The sequence below is a fragment of the Plecotus auritus genome (genome assembly GCF_963455305.1).
Source record: "Plecotus auritus genome assembly, chromosome: 6".
Classification (NCBI taxonomy): Eukaryota; Metazoa; Chordata; class Mammalia; order Chiroptera; family Vespertilionidae; genus Plecotus; species Plecotus auritus.
This window is the reverse complement of record NC_137773.1, coordinates 156,726,948-156,753,098: the sequence shown is the minus strand read 5'-3', so window position 1 is coordinate 156,753,098 and position 26,151 is coordinate 156,726,948. Positions and strand designations below refer to the sequence as shown.

Here is a 26,151-nt window from a genome sequence, read left to right as displayed (position 1 = left end):
AGATGGGTCTTATTTTATAAATCTGTAAAGTGCACAGTATGATAAGACAAAGAGACCGAGTCTGAGTGTGTGGCGTTCTGGTGCCGTTTTAATAAATGACATGGGCATTGCATGTAATGAGATGGAAAAAAGAAAATGGGAGTTTGTGTGCCTAGACTCTCTCACACATTCCTCCAAAGACTTCCCTGGAGAAAACGATTTTGCCCAAATGACTGATTTCGGGTCTTCTAAACAGAAGTAAAAGGCAAGCTCATTCATTTTTGCATACCTAATAGAGATGGCATGTGTATGCTGTTTACTAATTATTCAAATAACTCAGATTTTATTTTATTTTTTTTTACATCATGATGCTTTGCAACCACCTTGCTTTCTTTAACACATGACTAGACGTGGAGAGTTTGAGGGCAGGAGACCCTACTTACTTGCTGGCTGAAAGCCCTAAGGTTTTCAGGATTTAAGTGGCCTCTCCCAGGTCACCGGCACTTACGGCTGGTCACTATTTGCATTCAGACTAGAGGCTAGGTCTCCTATTCCCTAGTCCACTGTTCTTTCCATGCCTCTTGATAAACACTGTCCTAGACTTACATGCCTAATTATGAAGACTCCGTAAGCAAGGTGGCTGGCTATACTTCATAGAGCAACGATTACCTAAAACTGTTTCACAAAATCAACTTAAGTTATATCTAACTTGCCCTGTAGTCTCACGAAACATCTCCTCCCTCCAGAAGTGACATTAACTTTCAAAAGTTCTGCACAACTCAGAATCGAAGACAAACTATTTCCCACTTTCCTTCAGCAGATTCTGTTGGTCAGATGTATTTTAGTAGATCATATTTTTCTGACACTTATATTTTCAGTTATTTCTTCTTGGAATTATATGAGTGCACCATCATGAAATTCAGGGGATTTCAAATTTTTGCCCAGATTTTTTTTTTCTAAAACCACAGTGATTTCGGGGGAATATGTATAATGTATATTTGATATGTACCTATATTAATTATTAAATATAATTTAACATTAATAACAAATAGTTTCAACACATAATATAGTTTTCTTTTATTCAGAACAGAAAATATAAGCCATTTAAGCTGTTCTGTTCAATCTACACATGAATTTCTACTGGATAAAATGTCAAGGGTTAGCTCTGTAGTGACTGTCATCATTTTCTGAGCCCAGTCTTTTCCACAGAGAATCCTAGTTCACCCCATGTTCATGCTGCTGTGAGCTCCAGAAGTTTTCAGCCCCTTTGTTCTAATCGCAGCAATTGCTGTAAATTATATGCTGAGCCAGCGGTACAGGTCCTAAGGCTCGCTTACACATCAAGATAAAAGTCTAGTGGTGCCTGCAGCCTGTAATATTACCCATTTTTAGGAGATTGGTATCAGTGAGACACCATGTCGCAGTGCTGTGTGGTTTTTTCAATCCCCAAGTAGTCATGACAGTGAGGTTTACTCTGAAGCAATTGTTCTCATAATTTTCGCAGGTTGTCTCTACTTCCCTTTCTTCGTCAACATGGCCCGATGGTGGGGAAGCGGGAGAGGTGTTATCTGCCTTCATTTCCTTATTTATTATTAACAGAGACTCTTGGTCTACATTCTACCTAGAAATCAGCAGGTTTCAGAACTCATTGGGGCATATTCATTTCAGTCTCTCAGCGGTTTCTCTTCATCGCTGTTGGACTCCACTCCTCTGCCGCAGCTGTTGGCTCAGGATGCTGGGCTGGAGAGGACCCTGCTGCTGTCTTTCTCCTTATCACCTTAGTTTCTAAAGTGGTATTCCAATAAACGTACTCATTCCATTGTACGTGCTCTAGCTTAAGAATTCCATGTTGGCGGGGACTGACTGAGTTTTAGGCAACAGCATGTGTGGGAGGAAATCGATGACTAGCATCTTTCCAGCACCTGTTCAGAGTGCCAGAAATTACGCACAAACCACCTCATGGAACTCACAACACATCTGACACTTGGACAGAGGAAGCAACTGAAGGTCAAGGAGGTGAAATGACTGGTCTAAAGCACCCAAAACCAGGAAGAAATGGAGCCATGATTCGAACCCATCCCTCATTCCAAGCTTAATTTCTATTTTTACTACTCCTTAAGTATTCCTAAATTCTACCCATTTCTTGGTAAATCCTAAGTGCTAATAGTGTTTATAGTGATATCTTCCATGCTACTTCACCTTTAATTCTCCTTCTTGATAAAACAATCTTTCCTCTGTTAAGAGTGACAAATACTTTCAGGGGTTCAGCATTGACAAAACATTCAGCTTTGTCAATCGTCCACAGATGAGGTTAGAAGATATTTATGTTTTAGAAATTTATTATCTCAACTCTTATTTTAAACAACAATTACAACAAATAGAGGAATTGTTGTTAATGTAAAATTCTGAAATGGAGGTGCAGATATGAAGATTTAATTTAAAAATTGATTTTGATAAAATCTGTAATCCCTCTAAAAGTCAATAATTAGGAAAAAATACTTTATAATTCAAACTGTATATACTGTAAAAAGGGGGGAAGAGAGGGGAAATGTGTATTTATCTTGAAGTCAGGCCAGTAATCAGAAAGGAAGGCTTATCTTAAATTATATCCATTCCTGCATGTCATCTGCTATTACAGAGAATAACCTGGGACAAGGGGTCTTTACAGGCTATCGAAAAACACTTCGTACTTTAAATCAGAAACACATATATGCTCCATAATACCCTCTGAAGCAAGCTTGCTGTGCCAACAAAAATCGATGGCAAAAGGTATAAAAAGGTGAATAGAATGGATAATCCAAGTCACCTTCTTACTTTCATGAAAACAAATGTAGGTCATTTTATTTTGTATGGCCCATGTTTAAGATTTTTAAAGGCAATTTTATTGTTTTGCAGATCATAAGCAATAAAAATAAATTCCCACTTTAGAAAAAATGTGCAAAAGAATACTTGCAGAGTTTGATGCCAAAAAATAGGAAAATGGGCCGAAACCGGTTTGGCTCAGTGGATAGAGCGTCGGCCTGCGGACTGAAGGGTCCCAGGTTCGATTCCGGTCAAGGGCATGTACCTTGGTTGCGGGCACATCCCCAGTGGGAGGTGTGCAGGAGGCAGCTGATCGATGTTTCTCCCTCATCGATGTTTCTAGCTCTCTATCCCTCTCCCTTCCTCTCTGTAAAATATCAATAAATTATATTTAAAAAAAAAAAATAGGAAAATGGTTAGGGGTAAATTATGGTACATCAACTCAACAGACTGTGATATAACCAGTGTGAGATGATGTTAAGGGGGGAGACAAAAGGATGAAAACTCTGTATTTTCTTTCATTCTAACGAATATGAAATATTTACTTAAAGGGGCAAAGACTGGAAGATAATATATTTAATGATATTAGTTCTGTCATGATACTGGGACTAGGGTGATCTTTCCTTCTTTAAAAAAGTTCTGCTGAAACCGGTTTGGCTCAGTGGATAGAGCGTCAGCCTGCGGATTGAAAGGTCCCGGGTTCGATTCCAGTCAAGGGCACGTACCTTTGTTGCGGGCACATCCCCAGTAGGAGGTGTGCAGGAGGCAGCTGATCGATGTTTCTCTCTCATCGATGTTTCTAACTCTCTATCCCTCTCCTTTCCTCTCTGTAAAAAATCAATAAAATATTTTTAAAAAAAAAAAAGTTCTTTAGTTCTATTATATTCACTGCTTTTTTTTTTCCCATTGATTTCAGAGAGAAAAAGTGAGAGGGAGAGATATTGATGATGAGAGAGAATCATTGATCGGCTGCCTCCTGCATGCCCCCAACCCGCAACCCAGAAATGTGCCCTGAAACATCATCACTGATGTTTCTATCCTTCTCTCCCTCTCCCTTCCTCTCTCTGAAACCAATAAAAAATGAAAATGAAATAAAAACATTAAAAGAAAAGTAGGAGTCTGGAGACATTCTCTCTGAGTTGATGTCACCATGATAACTGGACAGCCCTGGCTTGCAGAGACAAATAGCAATTTTATGTCTCCGATGTGCTCTACAGAGCCCACAGGAAAAGAACTGGTCACCTGATTACCTTGTGTAGTTCTCTTTGTATCCAGAGATATCATCATTGGGAGATCGAAGCCTTCGTTGAGATGGTGCCTCCAGATGCCAATAGTTGATGCGGTTTAGGAACATTTTTGCCAACTCCACTATTGTCTGCCTTTCTTTGGATGGCAGGTGACTGAATTTGTACTGTACAAAGTTATTCACACCCTTAAAAGGAAGGAAGGCAATTTATTCATGTAACTGTGCAATCACACTAATTCTAAACACCCACAGAGTGAGCACCATAGGTGGTGTCTTAGCAAAAGAAGACATTTCTCTAGTCACAAAAATCTTCCTTTACCCTATTAGAAAAAAGGAATGCCCAGAGGAAATCGTGCCTCAGATCACAGCGAATGAAAAGTGACAAGACAGAGAGGCTGTGAGTTGCAATTCTATGCCTGCTGCAATCCTGACAGGTTAAAAAGAAAACCAAAATCACAGGCAGAAAAGGTCAAAACCCCTCCAACAATAAAATAGGACTGTTTTGCAGAATAATTCTTGCTGTACTCTCAACACAGTGGCTCACCTATAATGATGATCTTGGATAGATATGTTTTTGCCTTAACAAAATTTTAATGAAAAGGCTACTAGTACACCTTCCATTGAATTTAAACTCCACTAGAATTTAAACTCTTTATTATCACTCTCAGGTTCAGAAAGCTTGCCCACCCCCCAAAAAAAACTAATTCAAAATTATGAGCTTTTTAAAAAAAATCTGTGGATTAATTTCATCTTTTCGTAGAACACTCTCGTTTACTCTAGTGTCAAATAAAAGGACAATGAATTCTTATTTAATACAGTTTAGAGACAAAATTCCTTCTACTTGAAAACTGAAACTGACTAATAAAAATACATTTATTTGTACTCTGATATCACCATGATCTTCTGTAATCATCCTCATCAGGAAATTCAGTCCAGGATGAGATTTAGTCAGCTGAACAATGATAGGCTAAAAAAAGTGATGCTGATGAAAGATACTGACAACACCTAACACAAAAAGTCTACACATGTCAACAGATTCCCTGAGTAAATCGACTTCCTTCCAGGAATCACAATGCAGCAGGAAGTCAATTTCTGGACATAAAAATCTCATCTCTTTATTGCATTTTTTGCTGGACTTACAATGTTTTTCACATTGCTACTAAATTCCTTTACCTCAATAGTCTTTTTCAGACAGTGCCCAGCAAAAAGGACAAAGACTCAATTTTTAAACATCAACAGCAAGAAAAAGCACATTTCATGTGTTTTCACGAACAACATGTTCTACTTAGTTGTTTTCTTCCCAGAGCACACAGTGAATTCTGAGTACAGAGCAACCCTAAAAGACAAAAGCTAGATCATTTATTAAATTAAGTATTCACTTCTGAGCCAAAGGGTCCAAGACAGTTTCTACAGCCTTGGTGAACGTCTCTAGATCAGGTACGGAGGACAGAAGAAAGACGTGAAAGGAAGATTACAATGCTTGTTCAACCTTAAAGCAATAGGAAAGGGGCTTCTCTTTTTTCTTTTTACCTGTTCAATGCTAGGTTTTTCAAATGGGGGTTTCTTCTCCAAAGAGCCTTCAACCACAGGTTTTCCTCTTTGTAAAATAGACTTTCTCAAGAGCTGCAAAGAAATCATTTTGAGAAATCAATCAAAGCCTCTCTTTCCCTGTCTCTCTCTCTCACACACACACAGCCTTTGAAGGGAAGTCACCATATTCTATTTATCTCAACAACAGGCAAATAAATCCTTAAATCAATGAAATGGGTCACTACCAGGTAACCCAAGTTTACCTCCACACCCATGACCAGAGCTATGAGGAACTGGACACATTTCAACTTCTGGCCATCCTAGAGCTCCCAGCAGGCCACCAGACACCTCTGTCCACTCCCTTTCCCCTCTCCCCACTCTGTTTCTGGCTTTCCACTGACCCAGAGGCCTGTGTACACCATGCAAGCTTTGCACACGCCCATCTAGAACACTGCAGGTGGGCTGCCATTCCAGAGGGTCTTGTTTAAGCCCCTGGAAGGCTGAGGTCCATTTTGCACAAAGGAGGTGGGGGTGGGGTGGGGGGGAGGTGGGGGGGGGACTGGCTGTAGCAGCTGTATGACACAGGCATAATCTATGGGGCCCAGCCTCTTTGGGAAGGAATTTTGCAGGGCTCTCAACTGGCAACTTTCACTGTTGCGGTCTTTTTTCATTTCCTCTCGATCCATACAATGCAGGCCAAGCATTCTGCCATCTCAATACCCACTAAACAAAACACTGCTCTTAATCCCTGCCCCTGGAATGTCAAGCCCTCCAAGAGCAAACAGCAGAGAGAAAGGGAACAGAGAGCCACTAATCAAGCTCTGATTTAAAAATAAATTTAATATTGAAATTCTTTACCTTCCACCTTTGCTTGAATCTTCTGTAACATATACATGTGGGTCTGTTATGATATATGACCCTGAATCTATTTAAGTTACTTTTTGCCCTCCTTTCTCCACTTACTGCATTTTCAACAGAAACAAAACAAGGCAATCATTCTCCCAGGGGTTAATGAAAATGAAACCCCACGGTTGAAGGTCACCATGTGTCCCCACTGGGTGTGTCCTACAAGGGCCATGTAAATTATTAGGATACATCATTCGTTGATCCTGAGGATGTATTATGTCCATCTTTACCAAGAAAAATGTGCAGTAAGTGATTTTAAAAATATATATAAATTGACCATGAAATTTAAATACAAATAATTCTGGTTGCCTTTTTTTTTTTTTTTTGGCCCAGTGAAAATAAGACCATTTGGGAACTTGGCCCATTGAGGGTTTCAATTAAGAGATAAACTGATGGATTGGGGAGATGTTGAATCTCATTTCCTACAAATGAACGAAGCTGGGATAAATGGGCATATAAACAACATTTAATAATAGGAGCAAGCATTTGCATCCTTAATTTTGCCAGGCACTCTTTGTAGTTCTTTGTATATATTTTCTAATTTAATAGTCATAGCAATCTTTTGATGTAGATGCTATTATTGTTTGTATTTTACAGAGAATGAAACTGAGGGAAAATGACTTGCCCAAGGTCACATTTAGCAAGTGATGGGGCTGGATTTGAACCCAGATAGCTGGGCTCCAGAGCCCCATTCACAGGCACTAGGATACACTGAGGTTTAGAAAGCAGCTTTTCACTGAGTTTATTTTCAACATCTAAGACTGAAGGCTTTCTAATGCTACGAAAATACATAATACATTTTAATTTCATTATTGAGACATATAAGACACAGGAACTGCCTTTCAAAAGCTAAGGAAGGGTGATTTAGAACTTACTTTGCCCAAAGAATGATTGGGGGGGAGAAAGAAGATGGGAGATGATACTGAATATTTTGGATTTGGTTCCTCAAGCAAATATATTTGCACTGCTGGAGATGAGGGAGGCAAGAAAGAGAGAAAATGTACTTCCAAGCAGAGCAGTGCTTTCCGGCCTATTTGGTTGGTTATAAACAGAACCGAGAGGAGGCTGACAGGATGGAAACGTTGATACCACCTTCACTTCCAACAGGGCAGCGGGGGACTGCCAGGGAGCTTAGTTCCAAGGCAAATAATAGCTGCAGTCAAGCAGGCGTTGTTTTTCTTCAACGAAGATCTTTTTCCAAAGAAGCTCTAAACAGTATGAACCTGCCAGGGTTCAATCTGATGACTCAGGCCTCACAGCCATGTCAACAAGCTGTCACCTGGAGTAGCCCAGTGCCTGCTAAAGGCTGTGGGAATTCAGCTATTCATTCATATTCTCTCTCTCTCTCTCTCTCTCTCTCTCTCTCTCTCTCCCCCCCCCCATCCCTTTTTCCCTCCCTCCCTCCTCTCTTTTTCTCTCTCTCTTTCTCCTCCCAATAAACCTTTTTATAGTTAATATCCCCAAATGACCCCAAAATTTTAAAAATATAATTCTCCCTCCCACCATCCCCTATCTACCCCAAACACACTATTAGTTAATAAAAAGGGAGAAGGGAAAATGACATATCAAGTAAATTCAGACCAAAAAAAAGCTATAGAAATTGGACACAAAATTTGCACTCAGATTCCTAGCAACCAAAGCAAAAGAGGGAACTCAATGGAAAATGTGTCTGTCCTTCTCACAAACAATGACCCCAGCACTCATTAGAAGAAGCAAGTGTGTCCCGGCTGTAAGCTCTGAGTGGAGTGTTTTGGTTTTTGTATTTGTTTTTAAAGATCCTTATAAAGGTTACACACTTACAACATAATTCAGCGGTCGCCAACCGGTGGTCCGCATACCAGTGGCGGTCCGTGAGGTCCGAAAGGTTGGCGACTGCTGACATAATTAACAGTGCCTTCAATAACCGGTGTTTTTAAAAAATTATTGCTCTGTCAGCCTTCTTTCTGAATCTATGTTTAGCAACCTGAAGTTTTTCTATCTGTTGCCACCACGAGTTTCCCTCCCACATCTGTCAGTGCTGACTGCAATCAGAAACCTGGGGAGACGTGTATCTGTGGAGAGGAAGGTGTCGAAAGCCACCCATTGTCCTCTGATTGAGACATTGGTCGCTGAAGCAACTTCCACCTGTCAATCTTATGTAAATCCTTGCTGATTGGCTATTACTGGCTATGGGTGGATCCCAAACTTTAATAAAAGTGATTGCAAGGCCAGCGCGAGGGGTAGTCCTCCCCCTAGAGGTGGGCTCCCGCCTGGCCCCCAATATTCCCAAATTAATATTTTTCTAGTCTCTTTCATTTGTGTGCGGCCTCCTTCAGAACCCGAACCCTGAACCTGAACCCTGAACCACGCGGGACGTGAAAGCAGTTCCCGCAGAAAGGACATGACCCAAAGGAGCCGAGGCAGAGCCACGAAGAGGCAGAGCCACGAAGAGGCAGCTATGGGGAGTGATAGTGATAATCAGTGACTAGTGTCAAAAAGACCCAGCACACAGTGGTAAGATGCCAAAACAAATGTGGAAACTCGATTGCTCCCCTTGAAGCCTAAGAGCCAAGGCACTCGGGCCACCCTCTAACCCCACCCTCTCCCAGCCTCCCCTTGCCCACTGGGCTCCACACACTGGCCTCCTTGCTGTTCCCACATCACATCAAACTCACTGGGTGCACAGTCTATGTCCTGTTCTCTCCGACGCCTGGAAGGCTCTTCCCCCAGCCCCTTTCAGGGATGGCTCCTATCGCCCCATTTGTGTTTCCGCTCAACCGCCATCTCAGAGAGGCCTTTGCTAACTGCCCTTCCTCACTACTGTATCCCCCCACCCACTACCATCCCTGCCATTCTGATTCCACTTACCCTACTTTGTTTCTCTTCACAGCACTTAGCACCACCTGCAAATATATTATTTACTTGTTGGTTGTCTGCCTCTTCTACGGAAATGTCAACTCCACGAGGGCAAAGGCTTTGTTTTGCCCACTGATCTATCCCTCATGCCTACGTGAGTGCCATGCACAGAGCAGGTGTGCAGTAAACATTTGTTGGATGGATGGATGGATGGATGGATGGATGGATGGATGGATGGGTGGATGGAAAGAAATCTGTAAGCATAAGCAAATAAAGGCATACACGTGTAAAGGCTCTCAAGCAGAGTCATGTATCCAACGTATGGTGTGTCATGAAGAAATGCATGCTTCAACAAACCCTGAGGGCAAAATGTATCATGAGCTGAGAGCCTTCCCACCCGTGACCTGGTGTACAGAAACTAAGCACATTCGAACAATGAGAGAAACAAGAAAAGCCTTTTAAAATGTTGAAATCGCACCTTGAATAGGTAGAAATAAACTTGTTTGGTGTCTGCATCCTCTTCCTTATGGACACAGGTAAAGAGATATTCCACATCCAACACTATTCCCAGGAGTCTGTTCATTTCTTCCTCTGACACATTCTCCAAGTGGGAAACATGAGCAGCTTAAGACAAAGATCAAAGGAACATATGTGATAAGTTAGTTGGAAATTGCAAACAATCTTGACTTCAAAATAGAAGGTTCTATCTCACAAACCTTCCAGGACAACCAATCCATTAGACTGCATGGTAAGTGGAGGATATTTCTGAACCCCCGTAAGACCTAAGTCTTCTCACAAAATGACTTGTAATTAAGAGAATGCCACCTTATTAAGCCTTAGCCTCAAAAATGGACCAGTGGCTGTTTTCTAAGTCTGGTCGTGATGGTGCTAAATTCTTATATATTTCCATATAAGCAAATTATCCACCACATCAAGAGGGTTCTGTGGTCCACCAAGAGGTAGATCCAGGATTTGGGGGTCTATAGTGAAGGTCATTAAAACTAAACTCCCTGAAAATTTAGTTCTAGATCCTGTGAATAGTTAAGTGGGACAGGAATATCATATTAGTGTAAAGACTGAATGAAGGCCCTTTCCCTCAGCCTTTCTGAGACACACTGAAACCTCAGTCTCTGCAGCAAAGTTCCTAATGGAGCTTGAGATTCAACATCCACCATGATCAAGCATCCAAAACCACTTTTCCTACCTCTGTTGTATCATCTTACTATAGTTAAGTGACCTATCCATTGACCTTCCTCTTTCCCATGCCCATCCTCAAATGTAACCCATTTTTCAAGGTTATCTTATTTAACCCTCAATCCCATTTTACAGCTGAGGAAACTGAGGCTCAGAGAGATTGAATGCTGTTTCATCCAATGTCACTCAGCCAATAAGGAAGAACCAGGGTCTAAAAGGGAAGAATGTTGGACCCAAATTCTAAAGCACAAACAAATTTTTATGATTAGTTGATTCACTTCAAGTCCTTTCCCACTTGAAAAGGCCATCTAGGTAAGCCATCCAATACTCACCCACTAGCCCTTGAGTTCCTGTGGGCCAGGATCATGTCTCTCATTTCTGTGTCCCCAGCATCTATCACTATGCTTGCCCCTAATAGGGCATGGTCCTCTTAGGTGTTGCTCTTGGTGTGCTGGTTTAAAATGCTTAGACATACGCCCTGGCTAGTGTTTCTAATGGTTAGAGCATCAACCCAAACACCAAAGAGTCTCTGGTTTTATTCCAGGTCAAGAGCACATACCTTGGTTGCAGGTTCAATCTCGGCCCCCAATGGGGCATGTGCAAGAGGCAACCAATCAATGTATCTCTCACATTGATGTTTCTATCTCTCGCTCTCTCTCTCTCTCTCTCTCTCTCTCTCTCTCTCTCTCTCTCTCTCTCAATCTCTCTCTTTCCCCTTCCTCCCCTCCCTGCTCCTTTCCCTTCCCTTTCCTTTCACTCTCTCTAAAAATCAATGGGGGGAAATGTCCTCAGGTGAGGATTAACAAAACAAAACACAAAAAAAGCTTAGACATAGATGTGCTTGAGATGATCTAGAAAAACTAAATATGGACAAGAGTGTTAGGCTTTTCCTTGACTTTTTAAAGGAAGATGGAACTGAAGGTTACTGAGGAATACTTCAAGGTGTCACATGCGACAGTCTACTCCAGAAACCTTGTCATTAAACCACAGTCTCAGTCAGGAGCCTGGCATAGAAAATGCTGGGAGTGCCCTACCCATAATCCCTTCTCTACTACTCCAAAGCACACCTCCTGGCTTCCTGTCCCTGTACTAGTAATCAGCTCTGCCACCCTCTTGCCCCTCAAGAGCAGCCTTCAACCAAGACTAGAGAAGTTAGAGTATAAACTGCCCTCCCTCACCCCTCAGATGGAATAACTGTGAGGTAACCACTCTACACTGGCTCCCGCCTTTTCCCCCAGACTTAAGCACCGGCCGCCCACAGTGAGAGCTGGCTTAGTAACTCACCCTTTAGTGACCACCTTATCCTCCCTGTCTCACTTTTCCACTCCCTAACTTCATCCCAAATAAACTATTTGTACTCAAATCCTTGTCTTGCAGTCTGCTTCTGCAAGAACTTGAACTAAGATATCTGATCAAAAGCAACTGTAGCCCTAACCGGTTTGGCTCAGTGGATAGAGCATCGGCCTGCAGACTCAAGGGTCCCAGGTCCGATTCCCGTCAAGGGCATGTACCTTGGTTGTGGGCACATCCCCAGTAGGGAGTGTGCAGGAGGCAGCTGATAGATGTTTCTCTCTCATCGATGTTTCCAACTCTCTATCCCTCTCCCTTCCTCTCTATAAAAAATTCAATAAAATATATATTTTTTTAAAAAAAGCAACTTTAGAGAGTGAGGAGGATGAAATACCCAAGAGAGTGGGCCTTCAAAGGTCCATGAAGATTAATGAGGTTAAAATGACACGGGCAGAGGACACCCAACTTAAATTCCTTTCTAATGTGGAAAAGTGATGGGAAGGCAGAGTGATGGGCCCAAGGTCACAGGCCATTGCTAATGAGTGTGCATGCGCACACACCTACATGTACATGGATATGCACCTGTATAGAGCATTTTTTGAAGGTAAGAGGGAGGAGGGAAATTTTGGTGATCTGTCTGCCTAGGATACTGCAGAGAAACTCTAATAATACATCCAAACCTGAAAATCCCAACAATGTATCATTACATTATCAAACAGAACAGGAGTAATAGACTGAAGTGTTTCTAAGAACATAAATAATTTACATCATGGAAAAATTACAAGTATATATGTGTGTAAACACGAAAACTACTATTAAAATCTATTTGTTTACACTTGGCTATGCAATATGTGGCTTCCTCACTTTCTAATGGAAGCCCGAAATTAGACTTCGTTTTAAGTAGCGCATTTGCCAGGTCATTCTTTTCTGAAGACTGCAAAATTTCCCTTGAGGTCAGCCTGAAGCTTCTGGGACACAGGCCTCATTCTGAAGACAAGTAGGTCAAGATTTTTATGTCAGTTATTTACAAAAATAATTTTATTTTAAACTATTTTTACCTTGCAACGTTTTCATCTCTTTCCAGTGATAAGCTATAAAAGTAAACAGTCTGCAATATAACATAAATTCCTTCAGCTTCTCCATGTTATGAGACTCTAAGGTGCTAACATATAGTGGGTTCATTAACTCACGGAAGAACGTGCCATGAGTTGTTAAAACCAGTGGCTCACAAAGCACTTTAACCCACAAAACACTTTACCAAACGAATTCTTAATCAGAATTATAAAGAGCTAGACACTCCTACGTTCAGAAGGCTGGGGATGGGGAGAGGAAGAGCATCCCCATTCCTTGTTGGATTCCGCGGTTTGAAAACCATTTCAGAACCATCTTCTCACATGGTTTGAAGAGTAGAGAAGATAAACGTTAAAATACTGAAGTGAGACCTGCGGAGGTTCATTCCCCTCTGACCCTGCTGAGGAGGAACGCCAGGACCTCTCCTCACACCTCTGAGTGGGGGAGTGTAAAGGAAGCAGCAGGTTTCCCAGGAGGCAGGCAGGGTGAGGCTCCACTGGCCAAATGAGGGCAACTTTTACAGCAGAGATGGTATCTCCTCCTCTGAGAACAAGGAAAGGTGGGCTGGGCTGGAAGGCGGTATACTGAGGCAGAAGGATGACCCTGTATGGGAAGGGTCAAGCTTCCTAGGATGAATGATGGGGCGAGGAAAGATGAGAGGAAAGGAGAGGGAGTGAACCATCTGCTTGAGAAGGAAAAAATAAGGTGGACAAGTTACTCTGAAAGAGAAGCTTCCCTCTGCTAAGAAAGCCAGGTAAGGCCAGTTATGACCACGCTATAAATGCTGAAGTCTTCTGGCTGCCATGCTCCCAGACTCTCCCGTTCTGGGCTCCTTTTGACCAAGACTCCTTTTCGGTCTCTGAGCATCTAACTCTCAGCGTTCTCCTCTCACCGAATCGGCATCACCAGCTAACCTCTCCTCAAGCTCAGATCTTCAACACGCCTCACCTCACAGTCTTCTCATCCCAACACGGTGAGTGGACCACCATCGTGGCAACCCTGGCTCGAGGAGGAAAAGCCTCATGGCCCTCCTCTAAATGGGGACTCCCTCTTGCCAGCCCTGTTTCTGCCAAGGAGCCTGTCATTCATTCCTTCATTGTCCTTTACCTCCCACATATGATCTACCAGTCACCAGATTCAGCTGAGCTTCCTCGTTCTCTCAGAGTCATCACTTTTCCCCACTCCTACCTCTGTGGTCATTGGGATCTCAAGTTCACAGAAGCAAAAATAGTCTCCAGACTATCCTCTCTGCTATCATATCCCTCAAACAACCCCATCTCTTCCAAAGCTGAAGACTGCCCCTGACTCTTTGGGGCTGCTGACCAGAATTAGATAGGACTTACTCAGGAGCCCACAACCAACCCCAACGCATGGCAACACCCAGGTGCACTTCACTCTACCTGTAAACTACTATTTATTTCCCTGAAAAATCAACTCATATTTAACCAAAAAGGTCACTCACTAGTGAAAGAAATCTTTCTCTTAATCTTTTCTAAAGAAGCCTTTTGGATGCAAATAGGTTCCCTTCAATGATCTAAAAGCATGTTTTCTTAAAGAGATATGTCTATTATTTACAAGTATAGGGATTTAGAAAATGCCTCCTCAAAATGTTCCTCTTTGGCATGTGAATTATTTTGAGCTGAAGGGAGTCAAGAACCTGAGACTCATGAGAAAATTTTACCTCTCCCTTCAAGAATTTAATTTAGGGGCCTTGCCCATAATAAGAATTATCACCAGAAATAACTGTGTTGACCAATCTATAAGACAGGGCAAACTACTTATTACTGAACATCTGTTAACAACTGCAATGACCTTCCTCCCCTCTGAAGCCCCAAAGTGCCTTACCTCATCCTTAGCCCAAAGTGTCACATATACTAGTACCTCATTTTAACTCTGTCTTGGAACCTCTCGTGTATGTGGGATTCCCATGTGTATGTATGTAATTAAATTTGGTTATCTTCTCTTGTTAATTGTCTCACATCGATTTAAGTATTAGACCAGCCAAAAGAACCTACGAGGCTGAAGTTTCTTCCTCTTCTACACAAGTTTGGGAGCATTATTAAAATAAAATAAAGTGAAATAAAAACCGGTAAACTATAATGCACAAACCTATAGCAGTTAATCTGCCACAGAACTCATAACACTAAATCTTCAGTGTGAGAGAATACCCCTTTCCCCACCCTTGCAGACAGTGGAGAATCATTCCCAATAATTTAATCAATTTTTCAAAAAAAAATGAATGCAGGTCCCCCACTGTCTTGGTCTGCATTCATTTGAATGCCCTTAGAGTTGTTTGTTTTTCATGTTACGGGCTATTTGTATTTGTTCTTTTGTACAATGCCTATTCATGCCCTATGCCTGCTTTGATAAAATGTTGGGTTTTTTGTTGTTTGCTTGCCTGGAAAAAGCTTTATTTCTGTCCTATTCACGGCAAATGTTCCTGGATTTGGTTGGGATTCATTTGGTTGGTTGGTAGGTTGTTTTGATCATATAGGAATTTTAAATTTTTTAGAAAGTCAAATCTATGGCTGGAATTTCTTTAAGGTCTCTTTTGCAAAAGTCTTTCTTACATAAACAAAAGATAACAACATGTATTTTCTCCCGGCTCTTTAACTGGTTTAATTTAAAACATCCCTCCATGTAATTGTCAAAGTCATAAAAGAAAAAGGCCAAGGAACTGTTCCAGATTATAGGAGACTAAAGAGACCTGCTACAATACGTGATTTATAAGAAGAAATATATATATTTGGTCTTTCTTCATGGCCTGGTGCTTCTAAAACCACTGCAACTTCTTAAGTAATGAGAGCAATAAAAGTGAAATGAGTGTTTTTTGTTATTCATAACAAATCCCTTTCAATCAAACCAGAGTTTATGTTAATTAAAATGACTTTTGGGAAACCCCTAAGGATTAGGGGAGAGGGGGCTTGGTTGCCAGGGAACCATATGAGTGATTATAGAGAGTTGGAATTTTCAGGCCATGTCCTCCACCTCCAGGAGGGAAGAGGGTCTGGAGGTTGAATCCATCACTGAAATAGCCAATGGTTTCATCAATCATGCCTGCATAATGAGGCCTCCCATTACAACCCTAACTGAAAGGGTTGGTAGAGCTCCCGGGTCGGTGCACATGTGAGGTGCTGGAAGGGTGACACACATGGATGGAGAGGCACAGAAGCTCCCAGCTCCTTCCCCCACAACTGTCCCTGTGCATCCAGGCCATCCAGCTGTCCTTGAGTTGCATCCTTGTAAAATACACTGGTCATCTAGCCTTTGCCGATTTGGCTCAGTGGATAGCACTTAGGCCTGCAGACTGAAGGGTCCCGGGTTTGATTCCAGTCAAGGGCACATGCCAGGATTGCAGGCTCGATCCCAAGTAGGGGGCGTGCAGGAGGCAACCAATCAATAATTCTCTCTTATCATTGATGTTTCTATCTCTCTCTCCCTCTTCCTTCCTCTCTAAAATCAATAAAAATCTTTAAAAAAAACAAGTAACATTGGTCATCTAGAAAGTAAACTGTATTCCTGAGTTCTGTGAGTCACTCCAGAAAATTATCGAACTTGAGGAGGAAGTCATGGGAACCTCAAATTTGTAGCGGGTCAGTCAAAAGCACAGATAGTCACTGGACTTGAGATTGGCATCTGCAGTGGGAAGAAGAAGGGGGACTGAGCCCTTAGCCTGTGGGGTCTGCACTGACTACAAGCAATCAGTGTCAGAACTGAGTTAAATGGTAGGACATCCATTTGATGTCCACCAGAGAGTTGGAGACTTGCTTGGTGTGAAAAAACCCACACTCTGGATGTCAGAATTGCTGAGTGTGAATAGACTTACCGTTTCCTTTCATACAACTGAATATAGATGTGATTCCAGACTAGATGTTTAATAACAGGAAAATATGCTGTAAAGAACATTTTTGGGGTCAATTGATAGACTGGAATACAAGGAGCAGATTAAATAAAGTATTACATTAATGTTAAAATTTACTGAAGTTGGTAACTGAACTGAGGTTATGTAAAATAATAAACTTGCTTTTAGGAAATACATATTTAAGTATTTAGGGGAAAAGAGTCATGATGTATATGCAACTTATTCTTATATAGTCCAGGAAAAAAGAAGTATCTATATATATAAAAGCCTAAGTGACTGGCCAACTAGCTGACCGGCCGACCAGCTGACTGACTGGTACCTATGATGTGCATTGACCACCTGGGGGCAGATGCTCAATGCAGGAGCAGAAACCACAGTCATGGAAACATGGAACAGACTGATGAATCTCAGAGGGAAGTGGGGAGGGAAGAGATTAACCAAAGGTCTTACGTTCTCATCAGTCCTGATCAGGCCAGTCCGAGGGACCCCACCGATGCACGAATCCGTGCACCAGGCCTCTAGTACACATATAAATACATACACACAACACATACAGACTCATATATCGCATGTCATATATATATGAGTCTGTGTATATGTGTGATGTGTGTGTGTGTGTGTGTGTGAGAGAGAGAGAGAGAGAGAGAGAGAGAGAGAGAGAGAGAGAGAGATGGGGGGAGGACATGACAAAACAAATAGGGCAAAAAGTTACAGTAGTGTTTGCATAGGTAGCTAGTTAGGTATTGAAAAAGAGAAGCTAAACTGGCTAAACCTGACTAATTAGGAAGCTACAGCTTCACAGACACCCCAGTGGACCCATGGGACTTAATCCTCGAGTAGCCAGGAAAGACCAGCTTTCCAATCTCCAGGGGATCGACTGCCATTAGCCAGATTTGGGGGTGGGGGGACATAAACAATAAGAGGGAAATTCCTTTGTTGGACACACGCACAGTAGAAGCCAAGATGGAGCACAGGGGAGGGCCTTATACTAAGCCCATGAGTAGGGGAAGCCAGATGATGAAGCAGAATTTTGAGGCAGAGTAGGAGCAAAAACAGTGGCCATAAAGGGGAGGAGTCGCCCCTGGGAAAATCTGTGAAAAGGATCGGATAGGTTAAGGGAACAAAACCCAAAAGATTCAGGGAAGGGATTGGAGAGGGGGAGGCACCAACACAGCCCCAGGAAGAGCCAGGAAAGACACTGGACAGTTTGAAAGAAAGCTTGAGAACGCCTTCCCAAACCCAGGCGCTATAATCAAAGTTTAGCAAAGGCCTGAGCTGCACCGTGGCAGCTGCATGGGATGAAGCACAGCATCGGAAGTGGGCTAGAGGAGAACAGGGACTAAGCTAGACGACTGAAGCTCTGGATGCCAATGCGGGGGCGATGGCACAGCATCTCCGGGCCCCTGGCCTCCTCCTGGGCCTGGCGTGGCCCCAGAGGCTGGACTTCTTCCACAGTGAGATGGAGCTAAGCCACCTGGTCATGGCTGAGGCCGTGTGGCAGCCTCTTCAGGGGCATCTGTGCCCTGAGCACCCTTCCACTTCCAGTAAGTCTTACCTCTATACCTCAAATCCTCCTATGCACGCACTCCTGAAATCCTTCTCTAAGGATTCTGCGGGAAGCCTATTTCCAGACGGGTCTTGCGACCTGCCTTGGTCCCAGTCCACATCCGACAACAGTAGGTTAAGTATGGGCAAAAGATACACAGGATGTTCTTCCTTACTTATTCTCATGGCTTTCCTGAAATCTGAAATTCTTCTCAATTAAAAAAGTTTTTGAAAAATCTTTCCTCCACCTGGAATTTGACCATCAAATGGAAACGACCCTGCTTTCATTTCAGTCTTTCGAGAGGCTGGTACAAAGCATCGACATCATTTCCCAAGAATCTTGGGAAAAGCTCCCTCTCAGGCGTGTGTGGAGGGCAGCAGGGAGGGGAGGTGGGGTCAGAGGGCTGGGGGAGGCTCTGCTGTCTTGACACCTCTGCAGGAGGGTGTAAGGTGGCCCCTTCTCAGTGCTGTGCCAGACCTGCAAATACCCAGGCTGCCACAGAGTGAACCGCCAGAAGCCTGCTGCTAGGAATGGAGGCGCAGCTGTTGCCTGGCTGGGAACAGGAAGCACACTGTCACCGTGTGTTGTGGCCCTCACTAAGCTCTGGTTCCATGTATCACTGGCCTGCACTTCGCTCCAGGACAGCCTGCCAGTTCCCACAGGCCCGGCCGGGTGAGCGGGCAGCAGCTGAGCAGGCAGCTAACATGTCTCTGGCTCCTTTCACTGGAGCCACAGCAAACGGCATGGCAACCGTAGGATTTGTAAGCGCCTCAAATACATTTTTGGTTGGTGGCCATGGGAGGTCAAGGCGAAAAGAGGTAAAACAAATTCCTTCAATGAAACCTTCTGAATTGCCACTGTTTAAAAGTGGTTTCATCTATTGTAATCTCAGCTCTGAAATGGAGAACAAGAGATGTTTAAGATTAAGAGCCCTTTAGGTGAGTTCAGTCCAGTAAAAATATAGTGCAAACCACGTATGTCCATTTAAATATTCTAGTAGCCACTTTAAAATAATTAAATTGTTGAAATTAATTTTAATAATATGTCATATTTAACCTAATGCATACCAGATTATTCATTTCAACAATTAGTCAATATAAAAAAATTATTAACATTTCACATTCTTTTGTCACACACAGTCTTTAAAATCTGTGTGCATTTGCCCTAACCAGTTTGGCTCAGTGGATAGAGTGTCGGCCTGCGGACTCAAGGGTCCCAGGTTCAATTCCAGTCAAGGGCATGTACCTTGGTTGTGGGCACATCCCCAGTAGGGGGTGTGCAGGAGGCAGCTGATTGATGTTTCTCACTCTCTCTCCCTCTCCCTTCCTCTCTGTAAAAAATCAATACAATATATTTTTAAAAATCAATACAATATATTAAAAAAAAATCTGTGTGCATTTAACATTTGCAACACATTTCAATTCAAGCTTGCCACATTTCAAGTGCTCAGTGGCCATGCATGTCTAGTGGCTTTGGTGTTGGCCTGTGCAGGTACAGATGACAAACTATAAAAGCCTCTGCGAATGAAAACAACCAGTCACCTTGTTACTTGCTATTGCTGAATTTAACGAGTATTTATTGATGAAGGAATAAACCCAATTATGCCCAAGGAACTAAATATATTAGGAACTAGAGCCAAAATCAGCCCTTTATCTGTCTGGTCTAGAAAACCAACAAGGAGATAGATAATTACAGTTATCCACGAAGGCGCGTTGCAATTGAGTTCCAAGAAGGTCTTTATTTTCTATAGCAAGTTCTCTAGTAGTGAAACCTTGAAGGGTAGTAGGGATCTCCTGGCAGAAAATGAAGGAAAGGCATTGCAGTGGCGGGCCTCTACATCTAAGGCAGAGGTGGGAGAAAGTGTGAAGAACCTTCAGAGAACAGCCTGGTGGCCAAAATGCAACCCAGGTGGTGCGGGGAGGGCTGGACAGTAGAAGCCTGAACAATCCGGCAGGCTCAGCTAAAGTTGGACATCATTCTGAGGATAATGGGAAGCTCAGAGGGGTTAAGCTGGGGAATGTGATCAGAGTAGATCACTACTTCCTGGGGAAGATGGGTGCACAAGAATGGAGGTAAGTACTCCCAGCGCTGGTGCAGGTACAACCAAAGAATACAGAGAACAAGCCTGAATTCTGGCAGTGTAGAGCGGGGCTGGGGGCGGGGAGGGGCAGGGAGAGAATCTCAACAGGACTTCATGACGAAAGGAAAGCAGGGAAAAGTAACTTCTATCAAGCAGGACAAATATTATCAGTGTATCCCCTTCACTCCTGCTGTCCCAGACTCACAGGTCCCGACAACTCTGAAACCTGTGTATGAAAGGCGGCATTAGGAAAACAGAGGACACCCAGCCAAGGGAAATACGCTGACTCAGGTGGCTGTGTCAGTGTGCTGGCCGAGCACCATGTCATTTGGTGTCTGCATGGTACAATGTGTAAATGGGAGCTAGGGGGTGATTAAGTGGCCGAGGTCTATGCAAATGTGGTCAAGCCAAAGAAAATGTATTGGGTCAAATGACTTGCCTGTGATCTAAATGGCTGAAATAGTCCGTGAAAATAAAACTGACAGTCCCTTCAGACGTCATACTATTCAAGAAACAAGTTCTAATGTAATTGCTAATGCTAGCTCTTTATTTTCCTTGGAAAGTTTCTAAGCAGGTAAGCAGAGGTAACTATAGTAATAAACAATTGCCACTTTCCCCTACTGGAATGTTTAAATATATATGTGTGTATGCAACATATACCTAGAATATATATTAAATATAAATCAGGGGGGAAAACTGATGGCATTGAAAAATAATCAAAACCTTCTACATAAAACTGCAAAAAATATATATTACTAGTCAAATTTAATAATCAGTTTGTTCTGGCACAGTTCAGAACAACAGACCCAAAAATGTCAACAAACATTCCAATCGTGTTTTGATTACAATAGTGTTTCCTCTTTTCCTGGTCACAGAAGCAGGTTGCTATTTAAACAAGCAGGCTCAAAATCAGGAATTTTTATTACTACTAATACAAGGAGAAATGTTTGGGCCAACTGAAGTCCTTTATTAGGACCCTTTGTCAAATTTTTATAAATGAATTTGATTGTGCTAAACCCCAAAGATAAGTAATTTCAAAAAATGGACTAGAATATTCTAGGATAGCACTATGCAATAGAAATATAATGTGAGCTATACACATATTTTTAAGATTAAAAAACAAGTGAAATTAATTTTAATAATAAATTTTATTAACATAGTATCTCCAAAATAACACTTCAGTATATAATTAATATTAATCAGATAGCTCACTTTTTTTCACAATAACCTTTCAAAATCTCCCATGTAGCCCTGGCTGGGTGGCTCCATTGATTGGAGCATCATCTTGTACACCGAAAGTTTTTTGGTACATAACCCAGTCAGGGCACATACCTAGGTTGCAGGTTCAATCCCATGGGCACATGCAAGAAGCAGCCAATCGATGTTTCTCTCTCACATAGATGTTTTTCTCTTTCTCCTTCCCTTCCTCTCTCTCTAAGGTCAGTAAAAGCATATCCCAGGGCCCTGACCAATGCGGCTCTCAGTTGGTTGAGCATTTTCCCATGCACCAAGAGGTCACCAGTTTGATTCCAGATCAGGGCACATGCCCAGGTTGCGGGCTCTATCCCTGGTAGGGGGAGTGCAAGAGGCAGCTGATAGATGTTTCTCTCTTTCTCTCTCTCTCTCAAAAAAAAAAAAAAAAATTGATCAATAGAAATCTTTTTAAAAATTTTAATAAAGCATATCCTTGGGTGAGGAAGGAAAAAAATCTTGCATGTATGCAGCACATCTCAAATTGGAGTTGCTACATTTCAAGTGTTCATTAGCCCCCTTTATCAAGAGGCTACAATATCAGACATTAGGTCTAGACTAACCATTTCATTATGTGGATAAAGATGCTGAATTGCAAACAGGTTAAGGGACTTGGTAAACTGCTGAACCAGGCCTAGAATTCTTACTTCCTAACTCCCAGTTGAATGTTCTTTCCATGTGATCAGACTATTATCAGTCCTGTGTTTCATACCCAGGAGACAATGACGAGTATCAAATTATAGCAGGCCAAGAATGCCTGGGATGGAAGTGACTGTCAGGAGACCGCATGAAACCAGAGCTCACTGTCCAAAGAACATGTACAGCTGCATCAAGAGATGCCCAACAGCAAATCAATAGACATCATCTCAATCGATGAGCCTGAATGTTTTGTTTTGACAAGTCCAGCAGCACAACGCAATGACACATGTACATTACTGGGGACTAAATTAACCATGCTCAGAATAGTGCCGGTGAAAACAGAGCAGCACACACAAACAGAAAGGTGTTTGCATGATGCTTAACAGAATTCCCTAGACCCCAACTTCTACTTTGTGGGTAATCACTGAGAAGTAATCAGCATGTAAGTGAAACAAGTCAGTCATAGAAAGACAAATACCACATGATTTCACTTATATGTAGTATCTACAGAACAACATTAACAAACAAAACAGATACACATTTATTGATACACAGAAAAGACTGATGATTGCAAGAGGGGAGGGGGCTTGAGGACTGGGTGGAAAAAAGGTGAAGGGATTGAGAAGGCCAAATTTGTAGTTACAAAATAGTCATTGAGATGTAAAGTATAGCACAGATAATATAGTCAATAATATTGTTATAACTATGTATGGTGCCAGATGGGTACTGGAAATATGAGGGGTGGGGGGAGAACACTTTGTAAAGTATATAAAAACAAATAAATGAATAAATAAAATATCCATCTTTTAAAAAGAAGTAATTTGAATGAATAAGAAAAGATGTCTAGAACTTGCTTAAAATATTCTGGCAATAAAAGAGGAAGGGGAAATGGCAAAAGTAAATAAGGTGATGGGTAGAAAGTAGTTTATTAAACTGTTCTTTCTACTTTACATATGTGAAACTTTCCATAATAAAAAGCTATTTAAGGGGGAGGGAGGAAGCATCATCTCAGGAAAAAGGTTTTTCTATAGTCTTGATACTGTGCTTTCTACCTTTACATATGTTTGAAACTTTCCATAATAAAAAGTTTTTAAAAGGGAAGGGGTAGGTGGGAGGACGCATAATCTCAGAAAAAGATTTTCTACAGCCTCTTTACTAAGATACAATGGCATTCTGGAAGTAATTCCAAGAGTAATTGAAAAGGTGTAGATATTTTAATTTTAAGAAAGCAGACTGAAGTGGGGGAAAGAGGGAGATAGGAAGAAGGGAAAGTATTTTGAAAGCATCTATATATATAAAAGCCAAGCAACTGGAACGACCAGTCACTATGACATACACTGCAGCGGCCAACCGGCCCAATCAGCCCCCCGCCAACCTCCAGCAGCCCCTCCCCCCGGCCAGCCCCAATCAGCTCCCATCAGGGCAGGCCGGCCAGACCCCACCTGTGCACGAATTCGTACACCCGACCTCTAGTCTATAATAACCCCAAAACCCTGAGCAAATCACTGTCAGCAACTTAACATACATCCTTCCAGATCTTTTCCTGTTTATATATATTAAAATATGTCATATTTTCTAAGCTAATAAAATGAGATTATACTCATGATGCTGTTCTTGAGTCAATATCCATGCATTTTGGAATGACACCATGAGAGGCAGGCATGTGGCAGGCACCACACCAAATCCTGAACCAATAGCCACAGGAATGGAAGCAGCCAGAACAGAATCATCCAGCAGGACAGAAGGCCCATAAATCCCTGCCGCTGAGATCCTCTACTGAAACCCCATTTCCCTTTGTTTTCAGCTTCTGAGAGCTCCCGGTACCCATCTTACAAACACTGTTTTCTTATTTAAACTGCACAGAATTCATATCTGTTGTTTTAAGTGGAAGAAGGGCTCATAATAATACATTAATTTGCCAGGCACTGTTCTAAAATCTTTACATGTGTTATCTCATTTAATCCTCAAAACAATCTTATGCAGTAGATACTCCATTTTTGAACAGAGAAAACTGAGGTCCAGGCAGATTAAATAAAATGCTCCAACTCACAGCTATTGGTTGTACAGGTCTTACCTCCAATTAAGCTGGTTTATGACCTGATTTTTTTGGTTAAGAATATGTTAAGAATATCTTTCTATGTAGACCAGTGGTTCTCAACCTTTCTAATGCCACGAACCTTTAATACAGTTCCTCATGTTATGGTGACCCTCAACCGTAAAATTATTTTCATTGCTACTTCATAACTGTAATTTTGCTGAAGTAACTGTAATTTTGCTTAGGCTCTACAGCAGCAGGGTCGCCTAAGACGATCAGAAAACACAGATATTTACATTACAATTCATAACAGTAGCAAAATTATAATTATGAAGTAGCAACAAAAATAATTTTACAGTTGAGGGTCACCACAACATGAGGAACTGTATTAAAGGTTCGTAGCATTAAAAGGTTGAGAACCACTGAAATACATCTTTTTCTAAAGGCCATATTAAATTTCATAACATAGATTTTCCTAATTTAACCAATTACCTCCTACATTGGGAAGTTTAAGTTGTTTCCAGTTTTTTAATATCACGAATAAGTATATAATAATTGTCCCCTTGGTTAAATTTGAAGGTACATCTTAACTTACAAGTAGGTTAAATTTTTGGCATGGATTTGCCAGGTAAAAGGATCTATACCTTTTTTCCCCCATTCTATTATGTATTGTCAAATAATGGTAATTGTTTCCAAAGCCTGATAAGAAATATGAAAGGGGGCCCAGACGGCGTGGCTCAGTAGTTGAGTGTCCACCTATGAACCAGGAGGTCACAGTTTGATCCTTGGTCCGGGCACATGCCTGGGTTGCCGGCTCAATCCCTAGTGGGGGACATGCAGGAGGCAGCCGATCAATGAGTCTCTCTCATCATTGATGTTTCCATCTCTCTCTCCCTCTCTGAAATCAATAAAAATATATATCAAAAAAAGAAATATGAAAGGGACAAAGTTGGCTTTTCTTTGTAAAAGACTATTTCTGCCTTTGAGTATTCATGTGTGTTTACATGCTCAGAGTGGAGACAATCTGCTCAGCTAACAGGTTCTAAAAGACCAAAAAAGAAAGGAAAAAGACTCTGTTTTTCAATGTTAACTGGTGTAGGATAATCGAATTTTCCCAATCAATACCAAATATAGTTCAAGCCCAGTGCTTAAGGAGCTCCTGAGCCCAGCTTGCTATCTATCTATCTATCTATCTATCTATCTATCTAGTAGAGGAATATGCAAATTAGCCAGGACGCCGTAACGTCATAACCAAACAGCAGGGACCTGAGGCTGCATGGTGCCTGGCCGGGGCGAGGGACCTCAGGCCGCACCCCCCACCTGGCAGGGCTTGACAGGGGACCTGAGACCTCGCTCCTCACCTGGTGCTGGGCCAGGGGACCTGAGGCTGCGCCCCCTGCCCGGAGGGGCTTGATGGGGGTGGGGCTGGCCGGGTTTGGGTCTCACCCAATGAGGGTGGGGCCGGCCGGGTCTGGGTCTCCTGCGTTTTCGAAGCGCGTGCGGGTGGTGGGCGGGGGACTTGACTCTAGGTCCCACGGCACGCCCCAGACTCGACAGGAGGGAGATTTTCATATACATTTTACTAATTTTCTTTGATTTCTGACACCTCTATTATAGAGAAAGGGCAAATAGCAACATTAAAGTATTTCCTCTAATTAATTCCCTTTTGATGTGCACAAATTTCATGCACCAGGCCACTAGTTGCATCATATTTTCTGAGGCAAGTCTAAAGGGCACTCACTCAGGGATTAATTGTGAAAAAAGGTAGTGATAAGCAAAGTTGTTTCTGTAACTTCTGAAATCTTTCCTTTGCGCTGGGCTGCGTCAAAAATCAGAACTTACATTATGTTAGACACCAATTAAATCAACACAATGATGTAATTAT

The 26,151-nt window shown here is 42.1% G+C and overlaps 1 protein-coding gene across 1 annotated transcript in view; it reads right to left on the bottom strand.

The window, feature by feature from the left end:
- KAT2B (lysine acetyltransferase 2B) overlaps positions 1–26,151 on the bottom strand; it is a 97,122-nt gene that overhangs the window by 44,989 nt on the left and 25,982 nt on the right. Inside the window, exons 3-5 of the mRNA XM_080672269.1 lie at positions 9,777–9,922; positions 5,558–5,650; positions 4,032–4,213 (exon numbers count right to left, since the gene is read on the bottom strand). Of these exons, the coding sequence (XP_080528395.1) occupies positions 4,032–4,213; positions 5,558–5,650; positions 9,777–9,922 (421 nt within the window). The remainder of the gene's footprint in view (positions 1–4,031; positions 4,214–5,557; positions 5,651–9,776; positions 9,923–26,151) is intronic.